The sequence below is a fragment of the Mustela lutreola genome, chromosome 2, assembly GCF_030435805.1.
Source record: "Mustela lutreola isolate mMusLut2 chromosome 2, mMusLut2.pri, whole genome shotgun sequence".
NCBI lineage: Eukaryota > Metazoa > Chordata > Mammalia > Carnivora > Mustelidae > Mustela > Mustela lutreola.
The window spans coordinates 164,405,752-164,421,068 of NC_081291.1; the positions used below are offsets into that span (position 1 = coordinate 164,405,752).

At 48.1% G+C, this 15,317-nt stretch overlaps 2 protein-coding genes across 8 annotated transcripts in view; one reads left to right on the plus strand and one right to left on the minus strand.

Annotated features, from left to right (window-relative positions):
• CCDC191 (coiled-coil domain containing 191) overlaps positions 1 to 1,353 on the plus strand; it is a 91,124-nt gene extending 89,771 nt beyond the window's left edge. For both annotated transcript variants that reach the window (XM_059164064.1, XM_059164065.1), the window contains exon 17: positions 92 to 1,353. In XM_059164064.1, coding sequence (XP_059020047.1) covers positions 92 to 236 — 145 coding nt within the window. In that variant the 3' untranslated portion in view covers positions 237 to 1,353. The remainder of the gene's footprint in view (positions 1 to 91) is intronic.
• An 899-nt stretch (positions 1,354 to 2,252) lies between these two features.
• ZDHHC23 (zinc finger DHHC-type palmitoyltransferase 23) lies at positions 2,253 to 14,389 on the minus strand. 6 transcript variants are annotated; one of them, XM_059164068.1, is made up of 5 exons: positions 14,170 to 14,388; positions 13,396 to 13,665; positions 10,592 to 11,302; positions 8,667 to 8,825; positions 2,253 to 6,830 (listed from the first exon to the last, which is right to left on the minus strand). In XM_059164068.1, the coding sequence occupies exons 2-5, from the start codon at positions 13,554 to 13,556 to the stop codon at positions 6,563 to 6,565; spliced, it is 1,299 nt and encodes a 432-aa protein (XP_059020051.1). In that variant the 5' UTR covers positions 13,557 to 13,665; positions 14,170 to 14,388; the 3' UTR covers positions 2,253 to 6,562. The 6 variants fall into 6 exon arrangements, with proteins under 6 accessions (XP_059020051.1, XP_059020049.1, XP_059020050.1 ...); XM_059164066.1 differs by having other exon boundaries at positions 8,667 to 8,834; positions 14,170 to 14,384; XM_059164067.1 differs by lacking the exon at positions 14,170 to 14,388 and adding an exon at positions 13,882 to 14,112 and having other exon boundaries at positions 8,667 to 8,834.
• Between the last annotated feature and the right edge of the window lie 928 nt (positions 14,390 to 15,317).

Genomic DNA, 15,317 nt, shown 5'->3' on the forward strand with positions numbered 1-15,317 from the left:
TAACACTGTATTCAAAGTATATTTAAATATACTTCAGATGGAAAGTCAACTTTTCCGTAGTGTGTAACTTTTTGTCCTTTTCTGTTTCAAGGAGGATTCTCTGGGTCACATTTGAGACATGGAAGAAGTTTGTGAAATTTATGAAAGAGGAAGGAATAAAAGAAGAAAGGCGAGAGCAACTCCGTCGGAGGGTGGCTGAAATTCTTCCGGACTTCCAGCCGCTCGCATCCCGGTGACCCTCGGGCAGCAGAGACTGGCGCCGTGTGAGCGCGCGGGGTGCCGGACGGGCATCCATGCATGAGGGCAGACACCCGCTCCGTCACCTGGCAGATACTTCTTGGATCGAGAGGATTACCTGGGCAGTTTTTCCTTCCTCCTCTGATTTCTGTTGGATTGCTAATTAGTTCACTAAAGCATTTAGCACAGCAGGATCAAAGAACAGTGTAAATCTCAACTATTCAGATGCATTCTATATATTTTTAGCATCATAAACTTTGAAGAGGACAAGTGTTTCCTCGCCTGAGTCTCTGAAGGAAACGTGTCCTTCTGGTGTACGATGAGTTGTTGACAAATGTAACTTTATAGAAATTCAAGGGAGTGAGTATGCAGGGAAGGAATCATAGTCAGTGATAGTGCCTTAGCGTCAGCAACAGGCGCTCTGCTGGACGCCATGCACCCCTCACACCCCACACCCCCCATGGAAAGCCGTCTATCAAATAGGACTCAGTGCAGCTGCTGCAAAGTGCAGGACTGTCTCCTTATTTGGGGGACACGGTGGCACAAAAGACCCTTCTCTTCAGTGCATCCTGACAAGCATGAAGGGAATTCCAAAAGCTAATGTAACACTCTCAGGGGCAGTCCAGCAATTCGTTAACGTGTCTGCGTGTGCTCCCAGCTGCAACTTCTAAATCACATACCCGTCTGTCCTCCAGCCTTCAGCTCAGTTTGAGCCGCAAAGCACGATGGATTCAAAGAATGGTTTCATCTTTAAGGTGCAGATGACTATAAAGACTGATGAAATGCTCTTCTGTGAATTGCCTGAATTACCTGCTAGTGAAAAAAAATTTCATTACAAAATACATGTTCGTTATAACAAATTTAAGTAATAGACAAGTGTACTACCCAGTAGAACAAGAAAGTCCCTTGCAGCCCTGAGGTAACTACCAGTATCTGCTAGGTTTACAATTTCGAGTGGTAAGATAAAATTCTGTGTGTGGTTCAATAAATTGTTATTGTCCTTATTTCCTAGAAGGGATAGGCAGTTCCACTGTCTGCAATGACGTGCATCCTTTTTCTGTGGAACATGTGTGAAGATTTACTCAGAAATGACAAAACACCCTAAATTGAAGTTTATTCTTTCCACGGTGTCCGTGTCCCCACGTCTTTTCCTTTAATAGGATTATATAACTGTCATTTACAAACTCTTTTAGACTAACACCCACTAATGAAAACAGGACTAAAAGAAACTCATCTGTAGTCTCTTTCCATTCAAATCCCAATCTGCTCATCCCGACCTATAGTGCAAAGCACAGTACCGGCTACCATCAACCCCCAGATATCAAATACCAAGTTCCTATCCCTGCCAAGCCTGCAGATAAGGAAGGGTGAATCCTGTAAGTAAACATGCCAAGGGCCTAAAGAAATGCCATAAAGCTGAAGTTTCCTCTCTTAAGCTTTCCTTTATTTTTAGCCATTGAGTCTTTAGCAGCCCATATTCTGACTGGGCCCATGAGGACTGTCTACCTACCTCCTTTTTTTTTTTTTAAGGATTTTATTTATTTATTTGACACAAAGAGAAAGCACAAGCAGGGGGAGCGGCAATCAGAGGAAGAAGGAGAAGCAGGCTCCCCACCAAGCAGACACCAATGAGGGGCTTGATCCCAGGGCCCTGGGATCATGCCCTGAGCCAAAGGCAGACACTTTACCATCTGAGCCACCCAGGCGCCCTTTTTTACCTACTTACCCACAGGAAGATCGCTTAGTAAATCACCTGTAGTTCTTGCTGGGCTATCCTAAAGACAGGATTAGGAATACTACTGCTAACAAAATGCCCAAATAAGCAGTATCCCTGGCCTATAAAACTAGACAAAGTAACCAACAGGAAAAGGACTGTTTAGGGCCAAGGGTACCTGAGGTCCGAAGGATGGGGACACCTCAGTAGCCAGAGGAGCAGCCCGGCTCTAACACAGATGTCCCTTAAAGCAAGAGAGTTCAGGAGACATGCTAATAAACACACTAATAAACACCAACTATTTCCTTTAAAGAAAGCACTTTATTTTCCATTTAAGCAACTTGGTCACAGTACATTATTTTACATAAATGGCAGTTAAATTTTTAAATCTCCATTTAAAAGGCCTTGTGTCTGATCTGAGGTGATAAGAGGATACGAATACAAGTATAAAAACAGTGCAAAATGTCTAGCCCGCAGCCTCCAGAGTTGGCGTCAAGAATCCCCTTTAATGTTGCTGGGCCAGGTGCATTAAATATTGAACATTAAATATTCCTGGGTTTCCTTCAGCCTAACAGACTGAGAAATGTAATCAAATGAAAAGGCCCAAAAGCCCTAACAATGGAAATCATCGAATCACCCAGACCATGGGATCAGAGCAGCCTGAGCCTGCAAGTTCTAGAACACGGCATTGTGTCAGTGGTGCCATGGGAAGAAATGCAGGATGTTTGTTGCATCGGTAACTAGAGTCCACTGGCTCCGGTTTTAAAGCTTTGCCTTTGAAGTATGAATTCCCTAGAAGACAAGGTGCTGCCAGGAAGGCTAGAGTAGCAGTAAGTCAAAAGCCCAACTCAGAAATAGCTGGAAATAGCTGCAACCTCTAAAAGATTTGTCTCCATGAACCATTCAGTCCTTGGCCGCTGCTGCTACTACAGCAAAGCACTTGGTGCCAGCTCGAGTGGGGTAGCAGTCCATCAGCAACAGGATTACATTTAGCTGATTTTGCAGAAAGTTTCTGTTCATCACAGCAAACACCCACAAGAACACAAGGAATTTTGTTCAGCACTAAGTTAAGCATAGCTCTCCTCCTTCCTGGCATCGCCTTGGCAGTGTTTAATAAAAAACGGCATACTTGCCACGCTGCTGATGAGAAAACCAGATTCCAAACAGGTGCCTCAAGCAAAAATCTCTATCCTCCCTTGCTTGTTTGAGGAAATTCTCTTTTTTCAAACGCAGGGTACCTAAATATGGCTAAAATGAAGTCCTATAAACCTACTTACCTCGTTTAAAGAGACCCTTAAATTTCAAAAAACACTATTAAACATCCTGGTTAAAACTGTGCTTCTAGATGTCACATTTTTGCTTGTTAGTTGAGCTTTGTAGTAAAAAGCTAATGTCCTAGCCAAAGGAAATATACTAGAGTCTATGAAGCAGATGGTCAGTATTCTAGTGAACCTTACTGGCATTGTGTTTTCTGGCAGTGGAAGATTCTAGTATAGAAAATTTTCTCTTACTAAAAATATTAGAAGTACGAAGGACTATTGCATAAGAGAAAGTCTGCAGCAGTCTCTCTGCTAGACAGGTGGCACAGTGGAAGACAACAATTACTTCATTCACCAAAGGACAATGCTACTTGAATGGCAAAGAGTTCCAGTATCCTAAGCAGACACAGAGGTGGCTGAAGTGAGATGACCAGCAGTGTCCCCAAAACTCACTTAAGGCTTGTTAATGGTCAGTTCATTTCAGGTAGGCCCAGCTATAACCATGAAGTACTCTTTGGGTATCATTTAAAAATAATTCTAAATACTGAAAGACTTTTCTCCTTTCATGCAATCCTGATCCTCAACTATTTCCCTTAAATCTTGTGAATGGACCCATTTCTCTTCCCCAGGAATAGTACACAAAGGCATGTAAGTGGTCAGAATATAGTGGATGGTTTGCTAAAGCTCCATATCAATATGTCTATTAAACAGGCTGAGGAAGAAGGGCATGGGGGGAGGGATTTCTGCTGGATGGGGGAAGGCTGGCCTCTGGCCAACAAACTGCCGGTTTTTAGGTTTGCAGAGCAATTCCCCCCACGGCCACCACCTCCGCCACCACAGGTTTCTCTGGGACTCAATCATTCACAGAGGCCCTGTTCTTTAAAAGGACAAAATTCCTCAAATAGTTCCAGGTCATAAAAAGGTGTAAGAACCCAGGAGCCTAGATTTAGGGTGTCCTGGGGCCCACAGAAACCCTGCTCACAAAGAGCCCCCCATTTGCTGCTCCTTCTGGTGCAAATACTTCAATAGGCTTTTAACCCCATAAAACCATGGAGCTTTTCAAAAGTTTGAGCTTTCTTCTGTAAAATGCTGATCATGATCTCAAGAAACATAAAACAAATAACTTCATCCCAACCAGCTGGACTAACAAACATAAGGGAGTCCTTACGCAGGTGAGGGAGCCCGAGAGGCCCCATGTAGATCAACCATGAGGGGTGTGCTGTTATAAAAATGGTGGTCGTTCCTAATTCTCCCCCACGACTGTGGCCTCTTGGGTACTACTCATCTTGGTCATGTCATATTTGGATGGTTGTTAAAGATCTGGCAAGAGCCTGAAATTACTGACTACACTATTGTTTCCATAACTTCTATCATCAACTCTGAGACAATCAGAGTTGGCTATACATCTGCATTCAAGAGACTATGACTAGAGAGCTCTGGCCATATGTGCTTCCCTTGACATTATTCCTCTCTCTTTCCTCGCACAAACCCAGCCGGAAGGAATTAGTTCTACCAGACCCAATGTTAGTTCCAAACGAATGCTCGACTCTGGGCTAGAGCAAGGGCATCGCTGTAGAAACCACAGACTGCTAACATCCCCAGACTTGCTCTGTGGCTCATCCCACCCAGTGGAATACGGAGCCTCTCACCGCTTACAATCCATGTCAGAGGAGAGCAGCGATGAGCATGTATAGAAGTGTGGTGACTGTCTTAAGGACAGCTTTGTTTCACGGCAGGACAGGGACGGTGCCAGCAGCAGAGGACAGAGCCGCAGGAAGTAGCAGTATTTCCTCTCAACACTTATAAACGTCTTATGACAGCAGCATGCACAGACAGACTGAAAAAGCCAGCAATGTTTCCCCAATATTAAGGTATAAACCAAAGCAAACTTAAGGACTCGTGAATTTTCTCTGGAACTGCAAAATGAGAACATGAATAAAACCAAATATTTCAAGAGGGTATTTTTCCTATCCGAAATGGCCTCATCCTAAGTCTAAGGCAGAACAGACCCATTCTCTATAAATATTTAATCCTTTACACATTTTCAGTTTCAAGATATGATAAAAAAGATAACTTATGATTTTAGGAAGAGCTAGGGAAGAATCATAATCCATTAATTAGTGGAAACCATATATACCCTGTTTTTTCTCTCCAAGTGAGATATTTTGTCTAGGGCGAGGTGAATGAAAGGTTAACGTGCAAGCAGAAGATGTCCATCCACCCCTTAGAGAGTTCATGCCAGAAGAATATAAATGCCACAAAACTGATTTTTGCAACAGAGTGCTGTCACTGTAGCGTTTGCATTACTTACATGAGGGGGAAAAGCCCTTGATATTAACCAGCCACCCTACCCAGGAAAGAGGGTAAACTGTTCCCCCAGAGGCTGGCTGTTTCCCTCTTCCAGCCTCATCCTAAGTGTGCAGCACCTTCCCAGGTGAAACATGGAAAGAGGAAGAAAACAATAATGCCTTTGGAGTTTGGAGTTATTTAAAGTAAATCCAAACAATAAATATAGAAGAAACGAGATAAATCAAAGGGCTCATCACCTAAACTCATGACCACTGTATATTATACTAACTGATAATTATAATTGTTATCGACTGTCCCTGCAGGATCTGGTGACAGTGAGAACCCATCGGCTCACCTGTTTGAGTAGCTAGCATCTAATACTTAAGTCAGAGAAAAAAATTACCACAACTGTACGATGTGGTATTTCAGCTTTCTTTCATTCTGAAATGCTGACAATGGATTACTCGGGTAATTCTGGTTTCAGTACTCTGACCTACACAAATTTTTCTCAGCTTTTGAGTTTTTCTAATAATACTGCACCCCTCTTGGGTGCTTCGGTCGTTTTCCAGTGCTTACCACACACCTCGTCCCTCGCACGACCCTCACGACCGCGAGGCAGCCGAGGCAGGCAGCGGTACCTCACATCACAGATGAACCTGAGACTCAGGGAAGTGACTCAACAAAGGGTCACATGGCTATCAGGAACTGAAAGAGAGATTGGAACAATCCTTATCCAAACTCTTTCTCCCCACTAGAGATGGGAATGGCTTCTACCAATCTGTGTGTTGGGAACCACAACCTCTTCCGCCCCTGGCGACTGAGTTTGTGAACAAGGTGACTGGAAAAGAATGGCTCTACTTTTACTGCTTCGATATAAAAATCTCTTAAGGTGAAATCAGAACAGTTCATTTTCTTCCCAGTCCTGTGTCTAAACCTGAGCATGGCCCGAGACAGCCTTTCAGAAACTGGGGAGAAAAACGCACACCCTGCACGGACGCCGACGTGTACGAGGGGAGGGAGCGGTGGGGGGAGCCGCCCCTCACAGGGCCACACGCAAGGCACTTCAAACAATGTCCTCGGCGGGGTGGTGGCAGGGGTGGCTGCCCAGGGTGGAGAACTGGTGCCAGTTCCGCAGGAAGCCCCGGTTGTACTGGCCTGTGTCCACGATGAGCCCGTAGAGGAGCCGGCGCCCCGTCTTCTGCCGCAGGGCCTGCTGGACTTCCCGCTCGGTGACGTTGTAACTGATGTTGATCAGCTGGATGAGGAAGATGTACGCCATGCCTGCCGTGATGATCACGGAGTACCACACGCAGGTGAAGGACAGAGCCGAGCTGGAAGGACAAAGGGCGGGTCAGCAGGCCAGTCGTTTCTGTCAGAAAGCCGGGCACCGCCCTCACGTCTGACACACGTGGGCCCCGTCACCAAGGACTCTGGTGCCTTCCCCAGCTATCCCAATCAGAAGATGCTTTTCCACCCCAAACACTAAAGTGCTTAACCTGTGACCACTCACATGTCCTGGTTTATTCTGTCGCTCTTGCTGCCTCTTTTCCCAGTATGTCACATTGGAACAGCAAGGACGTTTTTGCCTTTCGTATCTCCCGCACAAGCAATGCGGTGCCTGATGTAACAGCACTCAAACTCTATCAGATGAAGAACAATTCCTAAATCGCTCTTAACTGAGGGGAAAACGAAGACACCGCGACACCCATCCACGTCCTCCAGGAAGCCGTGGGTGGGGACGCAGGGACAGTGCTAACGCTGTTCGTCTCCACTCTTCTCAGCACAGTGCTGGTGAGCGTCGGGGAGACCACAAGCCCCAACACCACATCCTGCTAGGTAGGAGCACCCGTCACATTTCAGGTCCAGCTTCTTCCAGCCAAACAGCATCACCCAGGACAAGACAGGAGGAGAGGCTGCTGATATGAACGTCTGCCAAAAGATTATTTTCTAACATTTGCAAATGAAGAGCTGGAAAGGAACCCATCCCCAATCTTTATTTGTTAAGCTGAGAGGGACTCAGAGAAAACGACCTCACCATAAAGATGAGGGACACCAGGGCTCGGCAGGCTGAAGTGAGGCACCTGGCCAGAGGGTGGACCCCCATGGCAAACTGTGTTCCTCATTCCACGTCAGTGGCCCACAGCAAGACCACAGAACTTGTGCTTAGTGACACAAAGACACACTCTGCTGTAGGATATCTATCACGCGCGGTGTGACTACAGAACTTCACAACCTACTAACACTCTCAATACAGAAAGAAAAGGAACTTAGCCCAAGGAGGAGGACACATCTAATTACGTGCACAAATATCCAGATCTATAATGGCGACATCATCTATCCACAGACTAAGAAATACTTTCACAGGGGTGCGAGGTGGGCAAAGCAGGGGCTGTTCCGAGAACAAACAGTGATAAGAAAGAAAAGGACCCTGGGGGGGCAGTGCTGTCCTCGCTCAGACGGGGGTCACCAGACACCACATAGCATCCGCCTCAGAGGAAACGTGGAGGGGGGACACAAGGAACACAGGCAGGGGGCCCACAGCTATCTGGGGAAGGGCTGGCAGGGCTCACGGTGGCAAAGCCCCAGCTGCCTTCAGGGCATGGAGACCTTCACAATGTATAAATGTGCCCCAACCTAACAGAGGAAATTCTGACCTAGATACCACAGTAATCATGAGTGGTGATTTTTTAAAAAGTAGAACAGGACAAACCAATAGAGGTTAAAAAGTAAAGAAATGTTATACAAATTGTGAGCGCTCCACAAAAGGGCCAGAAGCAATAAATCAAGACAGGACTAGAGAGCGCGAGAAAGCCTCAATCACGCCAGGACTTGCCATGATCATTTATGACAAAACAGATGCTGCACATTCCCTGGGACTGCTGGTTTACGGCTGGCAGTTCACCATTGCTACCATGCGCGTGCAAGGGGTCATCTGACTCCGGAAGTCCCTGGGTGAGCCCAGTCCTATCTGCAGGGTCAAGGATCCTTTTGACATCACCCTAGAAAAATGCACAATTTTTTTGTCCATTTCAAAGATACCCAGCATCCAATAACCTGTCTTATTTATTGAAGACTCCTAACCTAGCAGCAAAGCACGACCCCTTGCCTTAACAGCAACGCCCATTCCCTCGTCTCTGGGCCTCGGTGCTCTGGTAGTCACATCTCACCTGTAATCTGCATAGACTCCAGGACAATAGAAGAGAGCTGTGAAGACACTTCTATCTCTACAAATGGTGTCCAAGGTCAGTGTTATCCCGTACACCGAGGTGAGCAAGAAGATCGAAAGGGCAAGTATAAATGCTTGATGATTGGATTCTCCAACACAGCTGTTTATCCTCAAAACAGCAGAGGGGGAAGAAAAAGCAAACATTTTTTTAAAGTTCTTGATATAGACGGAAGAGAAATTCATCATGGTGATCATTGCATAATGAACAGAAATGCTGAGTGACCGCTCGCTGTGCACCCGCCATAATATAACATTGTAGATCAACTAGGGTTCAATGAAAAAGGAAAAAAGTTTCCATCTAACGCACATAATAAACAAGAAAGTTTCAAAAACAGAGATCATGCGAATTTCAGCAATTAAAAAGTAAGTTCTCCTCTTTTTCAACTTTAGGGAATGCAAAACTTGCCCACTGAGAGGTATAGTCTTGTGTTCTCTGCTGTTTCCAAAGTGAAATCGTATCATTAGGACGAAACTGAGTCAAAAGCAGAACCCGACTAACACATCTTTCTAAATCGTAATGCGTTATCACCCAACCATGAAGAGTTAACACTGTAACCACCATGAGAAGAAAAGGATGGTATCAGTAAGGAAAACTTTAAAAACCTTAAGTATTACACACTCGGGGAAAATACGTATTAAATTCATATATTAATACAAAGATCCCAAGAAGTTAGAAATGTGGGGTGGGGTGCAGAACTCGGTAATATGCAGACTACGTGTCAGGGAGGGAGTTCTGTCTCGTGGCCATGTGCTGGGCAGGGCGCACACCAGGGGGCCCCAGGGGCAGAGGTCGTCTTTTACACAGAGCTGTCGGGCCCTCTGCAAACTAGCTCTCGAGGGCACGTGCGCGGGCGCGCACACACACACACATACATACACGCGGACACACACGAGCACATAACACGTGCCCACACGTACGCACAAGAATACATGATGAAGACTCAGAAGCTAAAATCTGAAAGTGATAATACCTGCGTATTCCCAAAGAAAGTCCTAGACAAGAGCTGCCCCTGGCTCGAGCCCCCCACCTAAGGTCCTCTCCAAGGCCCTCCTGGCCTTGCTGCACCCTCTCCGTCCCCTCTGTCCCTTTCTATGGGGAAGGAGGGTACGCGGCATGACAGAACCCCAGCCATGGAAAGCCGACTTCACTCACCACGAGTGCCGTGACAGCTAAGAGCTAGAGAGTGGCAAATATGCTACTTAACAGCATTCACGTCTGAGTAAATGCCCCTTTTAGATGCACACAGCGAAGCAGCAACACTATCTTTGAAAGTTGCACTTCACATCGCAAGGGCCTTGCATGCCCTCATTAGGCGCTGGCCAGCTGGCAGGCGCTACGAAAGCCCATTTCTCTGCAAAGAGCAAATAACAAAACAGGGATCTACCTGGCACGGCCATCCCTCAATAATGCGGGCTAGGAGTCATCAGAACAATGAAAGATGTATGGGGAGGGGACAAAGTCCCCTACAAATATGGTACACTTTCCTGAGCTCCATGTTCAAAAGGCACAGCACAGGGAACTATGCCTATATTGATTCTGATGCATTCTTTTTATTAAAAAAAAAAAATCACCTCACTGCAAATACTTCTCTTTCATAAAGGAGAAAGTCACTGGGGGGGCGGCTCGGAAGGGAACAGCAAAATAGCAACAACAATAACCGAGCCCTCCAGCAAATGACTGAAGGGACTACATTTGCGAAACTGGGAAAACGGATGACTAAGTGGGAACTTCATACCAGCCCACAAATATCTGCTGGTGTGAAGCTGGGATCGACTGAAATTTTTGGACGGCACAAAGGAAGATCAAACAGGGCCCGGGGCTTATAGGGCCTTCCACTTTGCAAGCCTCCAAATTTTCCCACCTACCAGACACAGTGATGATCCATCCTCCGGACACAGATGCCGCATATCCGGCAATGCCACGCACGGGCCGGCCGCACCAGCTGGCACTTGGCACACCAGTCCTCCTTCACTTTGGCGGGACTTCCAGCCGACGCCCTGCAAGGGCCCTTAAGATCATCCTTGGGCGTTCGGTTGCTGAGGCTGCCAGCTGATTCCGCACTGGGGAGCCCTCTGGTCTTCTCCTGCCCGTCTCTGCTCAGGCTTTCTGTTTGGCTGCTGCCTAGAGATCTGTCACTGCTTGCTGGATTTCTGAGGTAGCCTGGATTCTTCTTGGCTCTGTACAAGGCTAAGAGTATCAGGAATAACCCACAGGTAAGAAGAGCCAGCTGAGTGGGCCCCACACGCCCTTTGGGGACAACTTCCTGCAGGAACACGTAGTACATGTAACCCAGAGAGAAGAGTCCGAGGCTCAGGAAAAACAGGGTCTGCTCTTTCCTTCTGTGAGTGAGGTAATAGTACCACAGAGCCAGCACAGGAAGGGAGGTCAAAACCACCACCCCCAGGAGGAAATGCCAGGAAGCCACACGCAGGAAGACGGGCAGCAAGATGAGTGGGGGGAGGATGCTAATGTTGACTTTTTGGGCTCCCCTGAGCCCAGGAATTCGGAGGCGATCAGAAATAGTATCCATGATTCTTTCACAGGTCTCCGGCGGCACGGATTTACCCGTGATCCATCTATGCAGAAGAGCACAAAGAGAAAATAATGTTTAGAAATGGAACCGTTAACACTATTTCTCCACAAAGCAAAAACATAGGAATAAACACATATTCTGTGCATGTACTGCTCAGATTAGGGAGAGAATAGAGACTTAAGATCCTCAAAAAAAATTCATAATTTAATTGTGAAGACACCATGGGAATTTGGGAAGGATCAGAGAAGAGACAAAGCAGCAAAATCGCCCAGTGAACTATTGTGGCCAAACACCGTAAGGCGTGCTGAGGGGAATGCACGCTGCTGGGTGGAATCATGGGGGGGGGGGGGCGGTTCTCTGTGAGAAAGGTGGGCTCTGTGCCCCACCTCGATGGCGGGCTAGCACGTGGGGGGTGGAGGAGGCAGGGAGGTGTTCCAGTGGAGCTGGACGTGTGCAGCACACACCTGTCCTGCATCGGGGGAGTCACCAGTCTAGCAGGGCCCGGGGGGAGGAATACTGTGTGAGGAAGAGTGGAAAGCAAACTAGTCAGAGCGAAATGACTGAGCTTCATGGACCCACAGTATTTGTTGACATGTTTGCACACTTAGGCTAGCAAAACAAGGGATGGTAACTCTTGATGTAGACAAACAATTTAGAAAAGTAAGGCAACAACTTGGCCATGAGGGAAGGTAAGTACATGGGAGTCAACAGAGCAACAGGACAGAAGGAAGACTGGGAGCCTATCTCCTGAGACGGGTATGGCGGGAGCAGGCGAGAGCGCTCAGGGACAGCCTGGGTCTCAAGGGCTAGAAGAGAGAAAGAGGTTAATGGAAGAGCTGTGGTCTCGAGTGATGGGGGTTATGGAAACAGCATCATTTTTCCATTCATTAAAGCAGAGTGCTCCATTTTCTCCGTATAGATTTTAGACTAAGTCCATTTAAAAATACCTGTAAAAAGACTAAAGACACTGTTAAGGAAGAATTACAAAAGGTCTACAGGGTCTTCAGGGTTCTGGCAGGGAAGTACAGTGGTCCTAAGACACTTTTCACGTCTAGATGAATACACCAAGCTTTAAGTCAGCAACATGCCGCTACAGTCACTTTTTTAACCGGACGTAATTATTGATGGGAAAAGCCAAATTTCCAACATCCTTATTCTCCTCCCACATTGTGCTTCCCATATGGCAACAAAATTTTAGGTATATAATTATTTAGAAGATGGTTTAAAACCTCGTTATTACTGTTTGGTAAAGAAATTTTTTCCCCCGATGTTGAAAAATCATTTTTGGATATTAATTTCCAACCCTTTGGAGAACGGTGAAAATAAAAGCCAAATACAATGAATATCGGTCAAGACAGTATCACTGCCCATGCTGAAAACAGCCAGCCCAGCGCAGGCAAGTGCCTGCTGCTGGATTTCCTCCAAGGGAAAGGGACAAGGGGTGAGACCAATGCCAACAGCAGGAACATGACTTTCAACCTTTAAGACCCTTGGTGGCCAGGTCCAGTCCAGCCTCAAGTAGTCAATCTCGAGACATTGAGAGCACAGAGAATGTGTTCTCCTTGGCACCAATGTGTTCACTTTAAATGTACAGATTCTGGGCCCTTGGGTGGCTCAGTTGGTTGAGCGATGCCTTCAGTTTGAGATATGATCTCGGGGTCCTGGGATCGAGTCCCACATCGGGCTCCCTGATCGGCTGAGAGCCTGTTTCTCCTCTTCCTTTTTCCCTGCTTGTGCTCTCTGTCGGATGAATAAATACAATCTTTAAAAAAAATTTTTTTAATAAATAAATTCCTAAATGTACAGATTCTACTGCTCTGCGCTTTATTTTTTTATACACTTAACTTGCCACTATCCCTTTATTTGCATGTTCTCTCCATCATCTTGTCCCTTTAAGTGAAAAGTAATAATGTCCTTCTAAACTGAGCAGAATAGACAGCTGTGCAGTTGTGAACTACTGAGTAACTCACCTTCACAAAAGCCTCACACCTGACACAGAAGACAGCTCTCAATTCTAGATCCTTAGAAAAAGCATCAAGAACAAAATCTAGTGTTCTGGATGGCTACACTTCAAGCAAGCATGGTAGTTCTCAAAAGAGCCAGTAGGGTCTGCTTCATGAACCGCTCTGCCCTTACCTATCACACCCTTCATCGAGATCCTGGCAATCACACAAACAAGCAGCCACGTGGTTCTTCTCCCCATTTCGATCAATGTACTCGCAGCAGCACAGGGGCTCCAATTCAGGTTCTTCCGCTTTGTTTTTCTTCACTGGCTTCATACTGCCCTTCTGTGTCATGATTTCCACCTGTCACCACGAGGTGTAGGAAGCCCTCAGTAGGGAAAGGTGTAAACAACACGACTCACATCTTGTAAACACATCCACGTCTCTGATTATCCGCCAACGCCTGAGAAATCAAACAGGAAAAGAAAGCGGGGGAGGGGGAGTCTCATTTTCATCAGGCTTTTCTTGCTGGGCTCCGCCAGACAGGAAGCTCTAGGGGCTCCCAGCTGCCTTCACCGCCCCTTCCCACCAGGGCTGGCGTCGTCTGGGTACCAGCGGTTTCCATGGTGACAGCTGACCACACGGCCGGGACAGCCGGGGCGCGGGCGGCTGCGCTCACCTGCCGGTTCAGGATGCAGAGGGCCGAGCAGTCCCCGCCCAAAGCCCGGGTGCAGGTGGAAACTCGCCCTCTGGGCTGCGGGCGGAGAAAAGCTCCTGCGCCGGGGCCGGTACGCGCACCCGGCTCCGGGGAGGCCACCAGAAGCCCGTGCAGCGCCCGGGGTCGCCGTCTAGCCCCGCTGCTCCCGCTCCGCGCAGGGCGCACCCCTCCCGCCCCCGCCGACACTGAGGACGTGGGCGGGCCGCGAGCGCCGCCCCGCCCAAAGAATGACCTTGGAATGGAAGTTACCTGTGTTCCGGGGCCGAGGTGCGATTGCCGCGGAAGAGGCCCAGGTGGAGGGCAGGAAGGTTGATTCCTCCCGAGGCGCGGACGCGTCTTCCGAGCTCTGCTCCCTGGGCTCTCGGTGTGACGGCTGGAGTCCCAGAGACCCGGGCTCCGCTCCGCCGCGCCTCCGCCGCCGCCCACCTGTGAGCACAGGCGGCCGCGGCCCGGGCAGCGCGCCCGCCTCCCCGCCGCCCTCCTGCCCGCCGGCTCGGCGTGGCAAGTCCGCGCGCGCTTCCGGGTGCCCCGCCCCCGGCGCCGGGGATCCCCGCCCGCCCGCACGTGCGGCGCCCGCAGCCTGGCGGAGCCCGCCGGCCAGGCCCCTCCCCCGGCCCGAGGCCCTGGCGCCCGGAGGTAGCGAGGACCTGAGGACCGGCACCTGGGGATGGGGTGCAGGCGGCAGGGCCCAGGGCTGGCCCGGCACCTCCGCCCCGACCGGCCCCTGTGCTGCCCCGCGGGTGCCTGTGGGCGGTACGTGGGCGGGGCAACCCCAGAGCCCTCGGCCCGGGGAGGTGCGGACGGCAAGACGGGAAACCCGGGAACCCGGAGGATTCCCCAAGCAGTGGAGACCCGTGGGTCGTCCAGTCTTCATTCCGACGCGGGCAACAGGCTTAGGTGGAGATCAACACCGCAAATTGTTACCGAAGCACCGCCCCCAAATTCTCCAGCCTTCCCTTAAAGGCCCATTGCTGTCCCTGATCTGTTCATTTATAAAGCTGGTTCTTTTTCATGATTTCTGGCGAGCAGATTCTACATTCGACCGGCAGGCCTAGTACTTTTGTCCCAACAGTCTGCATATTTGAAATGAAACACTCTGCATATTTGAAATGAAATGACTCCTCTTTGGGTTTTATTTTTGCACAAAAATTTTTTAAAAGTGTAGGCCCATATACACGTTTTCACTATAGCAAGTTTCTAGTTATTTGTGCTTTTTGTTGTTGTTTTTTAACGGAAAAAGAAAAACTACAACTAACGACATTTTGGGTTTTATTGATAATTTACACAACAGGCTCAAATGCAATTAATTAAGTTCTACATACATACATGTTTAGTCTTAATCTATAAAGCAACTTTGGTAATTTTCTTTGAGGTATATTTATGAAGTACAGGTTTTA